The sequence below is a fragment of the Oryzias melastigma genome, unplaced genomic scaffold (genome assembly GCF_002922805.2).
Source record: "Oryzias melastigma strain HK-1 unplaced genomic scaffold, ASM292280v2 sc00398, whole genome shotgun sequence".
NCBI classification, from domain to species: Eukaryota; Metazoa; Chordata; class Actinopteri; order Beloniformes; family Adrianichthyidae; genus Oryzias; species Oryzias melastigma.
In genome coordinates this window covers 32832-40515 of record NW_023416995.1, presented here as the reverse complement: position 1 = coordinate 40515, position 7684 = coordinate 32832, and the positions used below count along the sequence as shown (strand labels likewise).

The following is a 7684-nucleotide window of genomic DNA, read 5'->3' as shown; positions in this document are numbered from 1 at the left end:
GTTCTGCATGGTCAGGTCATCTGTTCTGTTATGTCACGTCACTGGGACAGGACACATGAAGGTGAGCAGTCCCAGCAACCCTCCTTCAGAACCAGCCAAGGCGGACAAGCGGCAACCATCCTCGGGGACAGGAAGGAGCGGTCCCGGCGACCCTCCTCAGGAACAGGCACATGAAGAGGAGCAGCCCTGGCGACCCTCCACAGGAACAGGACAGATGGCCCCAACAGTCCCCCTCAGGAATGGATCGGGTGGATGACAGGCATGGCGTGAAAACCGCTACAGGAAACCCCATCTGGCATGGCATAGCATGGACTGCAGTGGCAGAGAATCCAGCCACTGCAGCAAAGGTTCTCCTGCTGGGTCCAAGGTGGTCAGGTCATACTGTCATGGGTGGTGGTGGAGGACCCAAACACAGGAGACAGGACATGGTGGCAGAAACTCAAAGATTTACTTAAAAACTCAAAACATGACAAAACCAGGAGAAACCAAACCAGTGACGTGACATAACAGAACAGATGACCTGACCATGCAGAACTGAAAACCAGACACTTAAATACACTGAGGTTAATTAACTAAATGAAAACAGCTGTGGATGATTTAACCTGAAAATGGTGGGACTGACCGGGAAAAAACAAAACCAGATCACAGAATCATGACACTAACAGCCACAAGCTTCAACAGCAAACACCAGGCTGGAACATCACCAGCAGATACAAAAAAAATGCCACCCAAAGCGGTGGAAGAGTATGTGTCCATGGCTCAGGTACATGAGTTGCTACACCAACAGAACTATTCACTGCACTGTTACAGCAACAGCAGGAAAGCTTCAAAGGTTTTGTCAAGATGATAATGAACGCAACAAATACCAGACTGGACACTAGCCTGGAGGAGGAAGACCAAGACCAAGATTCGTAGTGAGATTACTCCGATATAAAGACAGGGACTCAATCTTGCAACAGGCAAAGTCCCTCAAAGGTACAATTTATATAAACGAAGACTACACAGAATCAGTAAGACGAAAAAGGAAAGAACTGATGCCAGAATTAAAAGCAGCAAGGCAGAGAGTAGATGTTGTCTATTTAAGGCATGACAAGTTGATCATCCATCGTCATGCTAGCACACCAAAATCTTAAATTCTACAACTTTGACTGAGACATGGACCTGGCATCATGGTATCAGATACTTCACTCAGACCAGCCGAATACAGAAACATGGTGTAACAATGACAGGGGCGTGGACTTTGACATTGAAGGCTATAAAGTCATCTATAAAAGTAGAGAAATAAAAAATGGAGGTGGTGTCGCTCTGTACGTAGACACAAATTTGAATTATAAGATGATAGAACATTTATCTGCTGTGGTGAGCAATGTGTTTGAATGTATTGCTATTAAGATCACAATGGAGAAAAAGAAAAATATATCAGTAGGTTGCTTATACAGGGCACCAGGTTCTGACATGAATACTTTTCATGCTTGGATAGAAGAACATTTGGTAACACTTAATTACACTTAATAATAAGATTCCTTAACAAGCTTTGTTAACACATTAATAAGCATTATTAATGTTCTTATAAGGTGTTAGTAAGACATTTATTGGTGTAATAAGCCTAATAAGGCTTATTAAATTCCTAAGTTAACACATTTACAAGCATTATTAATGTGTTAATATGATGCTTATTGTTACATTTATTACCATCGTATATGTGGAACAAATAAGTGTTAACGAGCTTAATAAGAATCATTAACAAAACTTGTTTACAGATTAGTAAGCCTTATTAATGTGTACAGTTCTGGTAAGACATTTAATAGCATTATAGATGTCTCACACTGACTTATGTGTTAATAAGCTTAATAAGAACCTTTAATAAACTAAAGGATTAATTTTCTGCATTAATAATGTGTTAAATGCTAGTAAAATATTTAATAGCATTATAGGTGTCTTGCAAATACCTGATAGTGTTAATAAGAATATTGACTACTCAGTCAGATCATTGTCTTCAAAGACCATATTAGTAAACTGGTAGTAAGCTTTATAAATGTGTTAATAAACCTTGTTAACCATTTATTGATTGTTTTGCAGCACCTTATCTAAAGTGTGATCAAATCCATATTAGTAAACTGGTAGTAAGCTCTACAAATGTGTTAATAAACTTTGTTAGCCAGATAGTTTTTTTTTATTTTTATTTTTATTTTTTAAATTTTTTTTGAAGCAGCCTTCCAAGGACACCATGAGGGTGTTCAATCCACGCGATTGTTTTGTGTGTGTATGTGCTCGCGCGACCGGGTGTGTGTGTGTGGGTGTTGATTTGTTCCGTCTCTACATTGTGTTTAGATACGAAAACATGATCGCAATTGTCAATCGCGGCGTTTTATTGTGAAAAATTGGTTATATTTTGAAAATAAACCGGATTTTCTCATGTATGTTGATGTAACTTCCTGCCAAAAATTGATCCGGATCACTCACGGCTCGCGCACAAAATATACTAGACGTCGAAACGATCCGCTGCACGACGCGGGCCCTCCGCGAAGGACCGGGCCTGGAGTGGACCACGCATTAGGTTAACATGGACGCCGAATGAAAGCTTCCTCCGCTCCGTGTCGAGTGTGAACCCGCCGTCAGAATAGCTGTGTTTGAGATCATGCAGGTGGACGCGGTGCTGCGCAGATCGCCTGGATTGCGGTGCATGTTGGGTATTTTGGACTCTTACGTTACTCGTCAATCATCATGAAAATATCGCGGGAAAGCGCCCACCCAGGCGGTGCTGCTGCAAATCTGGCACCGCACTGACTTCAAGCCGTCTATGGCTGTGTCCAAATTCAGGTGCTGCGACCTCCCGAGGCCGGGTTTGTCGGCCGGTGACGTCACAGCGTCGCCACAAGTGCTATCCAAATTCAGGGTCTGCTTCAAACTCAGCCGACGAACGCGGCCTCACTCTTCCGATTTTGAAGGATCGTTCTGGTGTATCCTTCAATGCTAGCGATATCCCAAGGTGCATTGCGGTCGGTCCAGAATTTTTTTTCCTGAAAATGGCGGACGGTAAAGCGATGCGAGTTGGAGATAACTTCTCTTTTAAATGTAAGTAATACTCGTATATACTTTTATATTTAAGTTTTCGATCGTTAAAATAAGGCACGCAAACATTTTTTGAATCTTACATTTTACAATAAAAGTAATTTTGTGGCATTTTTTGTGGCATTTTCCACGGCGCCAGAATCCAAGATTCTGGCGCCGTGGAAATTGTTAGCGGTTTTTTCTTTGTAACGTAACCAAAATTTATAAAACAAGAACGTAATTTCACATCTTTATAGGGACCAAAGACCAGACCGCAACCTTCATAAAGTTAAGAGGTGAAAATGATCATCTCTTCACCGGTGCCAAATTTTCAGCTGCATTGGCATGGAGGTAAAACTATTTTTTTGTCTTAAAAAATTTGAGTGCCTGTTTTGTTTGGATGTGAAACATTTTTTGGGAGTGATTGACCCTGTTATCCCACCTTCTTGTGTTTTTCAGGACTGTCCTGGAGAAAATGCAACTTCAAGAAATTGTTACCCCCTTGCAGGCCAAAAAAAAGTGGGATAACCTTAAAAAAAATACAAAGTATGTTGACGTGTGGTGAAGAATGACATGTTTGATACACGTTAAATATACATGTCATAAAAGGTTTGTATATTTTCTTTCCATATGTTTTGATTTTGTGTGTCCAGGATTGTAAGTATCCAGGCTCAGGAGAGGGAGTTAGTGGGAAGCCCACTGCTGCTGCTTGGCCCTGGTTTGACCTCATGGATGAGGTATTAGGACAGAGGCCTTCCACCTGTCCTCCTGTCCTAATTTCCTCCATCCGTGAGGAAACTCCAGGAACCAGTGCAGCAGTGGTTGAAAGAGAGGAAGCTGGAGGAGAGGAAAGGGCCGAGCCACCAGGAAGGAAAAGGAGGAGGGACAGTGACGAGCTGCTAGACTTGTACAGGGAGGACATGAGGCAGCAGAGAGAGGCAGAACAACAGAGAGCACAAGAGAGGAGGGAGAACTTTGAGAGACTTTTCAGTCTTCTCGAAAAGATAGCAAATAAATAAATGACACCCAATGGGTTTTTGTTAATAAATGTTCATATTTTTTTCAAAGTTAGTTAATTTAAAATGTGTAAATTCTTGTTTACTTAAATAAAAAGGCATAAATCCAAAACAGTAATCGTCATGATTTCATTTTAACACTTTTATTTACAACTATATACAAAGATGGTCAACATGGATGGAGTGGTTCAACTGAGACCCAGGACTGGAACTTTCTGGGTGGGGATTTACAGCACCCCATCCATGGCGCCGGTCCTGGTCCAGAAGATTAAGCAGGACTGTAAAAGATGTCTTGCTTAGCCGGAAGTCTGGCCTCGTGTCCTCCAAGTTAAAAAAACGCTCCAGTACTGGCAGACTGAGGTTTACCCGACAGTACTGGGGTTTGGTCTAGTTAAAAAGAAAAAAAAAACAATGTATTAGTGAAAATATGTGGTTTTATGTTTATGTTTAAGACCATAAAACATCATTATACTTAGATGAACATGTGGATAGCCAAATGCTTAAATACTAATTGTTCTTATTTCTAAAAAGAGTAAGGTAAAATTCTTTAAAATAATTTTTCAACAAAAAAAAGAATTAAGAATATAAAATGAGCATTTAATACTATTGTAATCTGATTACTAGACTAGTACAAATACTTTACACTCAGATTTACAGTAATAACTTGTGTCAAACAATAAGACATTGTTACGCAACAGTTTTGATACCAATTAGCATCAGTAATTGTATATTTTACAACCTGTAATGAAGTTGCTAAATAAATCCATCAAACTAGCTAAAGCTAATAAGTAGAAAGAGCTGTTTTTTTTTTTTTAATACTGTACCAGCGCATTGTGCTGTCTCAGGTGGAACAAAAGCAGATGCCTTCTACGGCGATGCAATTCTTCCAACTCCTCAAGCAGCAAAAGCTGAATGGTGAAGAACAGAACAAGCGACTCGAACTCCATCATTTCCAACCGCTCGAAAAACCTCTAGCTAGGCTACAGGAAGTTAGCCGTTGGTAATAGCGGGAATTATCAAGAAGGCTAGACCGTCCAAATTCACAGTCCATAACATCCGGTATACCAGCTCTGCAGAGGATCCGCCCATCGGCGACCGCAATGCCACGGCCTCAGGAGGATGCAGAACCTGAATTTGGACACAGCCCATATGACTACAAAACAATGCATTGTGGGCAACTGTGTTTTTGTAGTTCTTGTACTTCGACTTGATTGTGATCAGAAATAACGCGCTAAATAATGGAAATCTGCGCATTTTGTAACTCTTACTGGAAAATAGTGAATCACTGATGTAAAAATGAGGAATATTTTGGTGGTTTTATGTGTTATTGTTGCCTTTAAAAGTTTGTTTTTTGAAAAGTTGTAAACATCTGTTTACAGTCTCACAGATTTCTGAAAGTTTTTCTTACTTGTTGAAAATGTTATTTAAAACGTGAAAGTGATTTTACAAAATCTTTAAACATTTGTAGATGTTTTTATTGTTACAGAATGTTTATAAATATTTCTGTTTCAATTGTATATAAAAAAGGTTCATTTTACAAGTTTTATGCTTTGTGCTTGTTTATGGTAAACATTCAATAAATGGTTAACAAAGTTTATTAACACATTTGTAAAGCTTACTACCATTTTACTAATATGGATTTGAACACACTTTAGATAAGGTGCTGCAAAACAATCAATAAATGGTTAACAAAGTTTATTAACACATTTATTTAGCTTACTACGAGTTTACTAATATGATCTTTGTAGTCAATGGTCTGACTGAGTAGTCAATATTCTTATTAACACTATCAGGTATTTGCAAGACACCTATAATGCTAATAAATATTTTACTTGCATTTAACACATTATTAATGCAGTAAATTAATCCTTTAGTTTATTAAAGGTTCTTATTAGGCTTATTAACGCATAAGTCAGTGTGAGACATCTATAATGATAATAAATGTCTTACAAGAACTGTACACATTAATAAGGCTTACTAAACTGTTAACAAGTTTTGTTAATGATTCTTATTAAGCTTGTTAACACTTATTTGTTCCACGTATACGATGGTAATAAATGTAACAATAAGCATCATATTAACACATTAATAATGCTTGTAAATATGTTAACTTAGGAATTTAATAAGTCTTATTAGGCTTATTACACCAATAAATGTCTTACTAACACCTTATAAGAACATTAATAATGCTTATTAATGTGTTAACAAAGCTTGTTAAGGAATCTTATTATAAAGTGTTACCGAAAATTTTACCAATATGAGTCAAAAAACTATGTTTCTGTGTGGAGATTTTAACATAGACTTACTAAATGTAAACAAACATAAAGCATCCGAAGAATTAATCAATATCATGTACAGTAATGGCTTACATCCTGTGATTAGCAGACCCACACGAAATACTTCAAACAGTGCAACATTAATAGACAACATATTTACCAATGTCATTGATAATAATATTGTTAGTGGGTTATTTATAAATGATATCAGTGATCACTTACCTGTCTTTGCAACCTATAACATCAAGTATAAGAAATTAGAAAGTGATAACAGGCTAAAATCAAGGAGGATTAGAACTGAAAAGTCTTTGAATGCATTAAAAAAGGATTTGTTGGAGTATAACTGGGACTTAATTTACAACGAAAAAGATGTAGACAAAGCATATGACGAATTTTTAAAAATATTTAAACTATTATATGATAAAAACTGCCCAATACAGGTATATCAAAGTAAAGTTAAACATGCAAACAGTTTATGGATTACCAAAGGATTAAAAAAAGCCTTTAAGAAAAAAATAATTTATAAAGCACAGAAGTGATGAAGCTGAGAGGAGAAATAAGACAAATAAAAACAAATGAACATTGATAATGAGGAAGCGTAAAAAGGAATATTATAACAACTTACTGGAGAACAACAAAAACAATACTAAACAACTGTGGACCATATTAAATATGGTAATTAGAAATTCTCCACAATATACAAGTTATCCAAAGCATTTTCTAGATGGTGAAACCACACAGACAAATCCAAAAAATGTTGCTAATTTATTCAATACCTTCTTCGCTAATATTGGACCAAGTCTGGCTAAGGAAATTCCAACATCAAGCAAAGGTCCTCATTTAACAGACAGTAATATTAATACTATTTATCTTGAAGAGGTGGAGGAAGAAGAAGTAATTGAAGTCACTAAGCAGTGTAAGAACAAAACATCTACAGACTCCTATGATATTGACATGATGTTAGTCAAGAAGGTCATTGAAGGAAGTTCCAAACCCATGACTCATATATGCAATCTATCATTCCAGAATGGTCAATTTCCTCTGAAAATGAAAACTGCTAAAATAATCCCACTCTACAAATCTGGAGATAAACATCAGTTCACAAATTACAGGCCTGTCTCCCTCCTCCCTCAGTTTTCTAAGATCCTGGAAAAACCTTTGAAAATAGACTTTGCAAATTCATCGATAAATATAATTTACTTACAGACAGCCAGTATGGTTTTAGAGCAAACAGATCAATATCACTGGCTTTAATGGAATTAACAGAGGAAATAACTAATATCACAGAACAGAACAAATATGCAATAGGAGTTTTCATAGATTTAAAAAAAGCATTTGATA

At 37.2% G+C, this 7684-nt stretch overlaps 1 protein-coding gene across 1 annotated transcript in view; it reads right to left on the bottom strand.

The window, feature by feature from the left end:
* LOC112139713 (zinc finger FYVE domain-containing protein 26-like) overlaps positions 1-2685 on the bottom strand; it is a 5511-nt gene extending 2826 nt beyond the window's left edge. Inside the window, exon 1 of the mRNA XM_036211036.1 lies at positions 2610-2685. Coding sequence (XP_036066929.1) covers positions 2610-2685 — 76 coding nt within the window. The remainder of the gene's footprint in view (positions 1-2609) is intronic.
* Between the last annotated feature and the right edge of the window lie 4999 nt (positions 2686-7684).